This window comes from Brassica napus (assembly GCF_020379485.1).
Source record: "Brassica napus cultivar Da-Ae chromosome A7 unlocalized genomic scaffold, Da-Ae chrA07_Random_3, whole genome shotgun sequence".
NCBI classification, from domain to species: Eukaryota; Viridiplantae; Streptophyta; class Magnoliopsida; order Brassicales; family Brassicaceae; genus Brassica; species Brassica napus.
Window position 1 is genome coordinate 22,371 of NW_026014077.1, and position 1,758 is coordinate 24,128.

The following is a 1,758-nucleotide window of genomic DNA, read 5'->3' on the forward strand; positions in this document are numbered from 1 at the left end:
CACAATCCTACATTAAAAATAGACATTAGCCTAACATATATAAGACAATGCTCTTTCAATCTGCTGCCACATCATTTGCCACATCATTTTAAGATAGAGCAAATGCTAAGACATAACCAAGTGGTACTGGTCAATTGGTAAAGAGGCTCCTCTTTGAGTTTCCGCCCTGAATTCAATTTTCTTTGGCCACCTAACCGTGCCATATTGATCGAATAGTTAGTTTTTGGGAATTCTGCGGTTATAAAATATATATTCTACCACGTCACCTCTCCAAAAGAAGATTTTTGTTTGTTTACGCAAAATAAGAAGCTCAAAATGGGACGTAAAGGGCCTCCGTCATTATTAAATGTTACCTCACCTATCGTTTGCTTTCGTAACCCAAACAGTCCTTCTCTATGTTTACAATCTGCTCCTCAAATTTCATTATTTTCACTGCAACTTCTGTTACGCCTCTCCTCAAAATTTAAAAAAAAAAACATGTGGAGCCAAACGACCATGCTCAAGTGATTTATAGAGGTGAACGCTACATTGCTAACAATTAATTTGCTTGCACTGTCAATATTGAATATACAAACATTAAATCATATTTTTGCATCTAACTGATTATATATCCTATTTTCAAATCTAATTTTTAATATCGGGATGGATACTTTGCATTTTCTGAGAGGGTCTTTGCGATTTGAATGATTCATGTTCTACCTAGAATGACATGGTAGTAAAATATAATAATTTCTAGTTGGGGTAAATGCACAAGAAAGAGTGATAAAATATGCAAAATAATATCAAAAACACTATATTTTTATTTATTCATTTAAAATTGTCGTACAAATAACCTCAAAATAATAATAACTAATTTAAGAAGCCCATGGAAAACAATTAGGTTGGCCTCCATCACGTCTATCCCTACATGGTGCTGGCTCGTAGATGCTCCAAATACATTCGCTGCAAACACCAACTTTGCTTTCTGGATTATCATCTCTATCAGCTCTAAAAATATCGAATGTTGCTGTATTGCCAGGCCAAGCAAAGCTACATGTGTATACTGTTGTTTTACGAAGGTTAACACGAAATCTGAAATCAAAACTATCTCCAGGTCCAAGTGAAATCACTCCCTTATCTTCTTCTTTGTTCATGCAATGCACAATCAATGTCGCACGCGTTACAAGTTTGTTGACAATCACAACATGTTTTGCTGAGAAGAGCGCAGAGGCAAATGACGTAGTTGCGAGAATGATCAGAAATGAAATTAGCATAAAAATAAAATTTTGATTTCTTGACGAAGCCATGGTCTTTTCTTTCTTTCTTGTGCTATTATATTTGTTGGAGAGTATTAAAGTAGTATTTATAGATTAAATAATATTTTATTATTTATTACAAGGCGTTCTGTTTAGGTATAAAGAACTTGAGAATCATATATCAGTTATAACATACAGTAGAATCTCTATAAATTAATAATAATGAGATTTTGAAATTTTATTAATTTGTAGAGATATTAATTTGCAAAATTTCCTTGTTTAGAGTTTTTATTTTAAGATATATTTATTCTAAGAAAAATATTTGATTTTAGTGTATAGACATTAATTGTTATTTTTTAAATTTAAAATTTATATTAATTTTATTATATTATTTGGTGTATACAATATATATTGCATAGAACTTAAAAGTGGGTTTACTAAATCTCATCAAAAAATATTAAGTGTTAAGAAAATATAAAGATAATTCCATTGTGAATATAAATAAACAATATGATAATAGGTT

General features: G+C 30.7%; 1 protein-coding gene across 1 annotated transcript; it reads right to left on the bottom strand.

The window, feature by feature from the left end:
- Nucleotides 1–557: 557 nt before the first annotated feature.
- On the bottom strand, nucleotides 558–1,460 carry BNAA07G05250D (S-protein homolog 5). Its single transcript, XM_013871104.3, has one exon. It carries the CDS (start codon nucleotides 1,284–1,286, stop codon nucleotides 855–857), a length of 432 nt encoding a protein of 143 aa, XP_013726558.1. The 5' UTR covers nucleotides 1,287–1,460; the 3' UTR covers nucleotides 558–854.
- Between the last annotated feature and the right edge of the window lie 298 nt (nucleotides 1,461–1,758).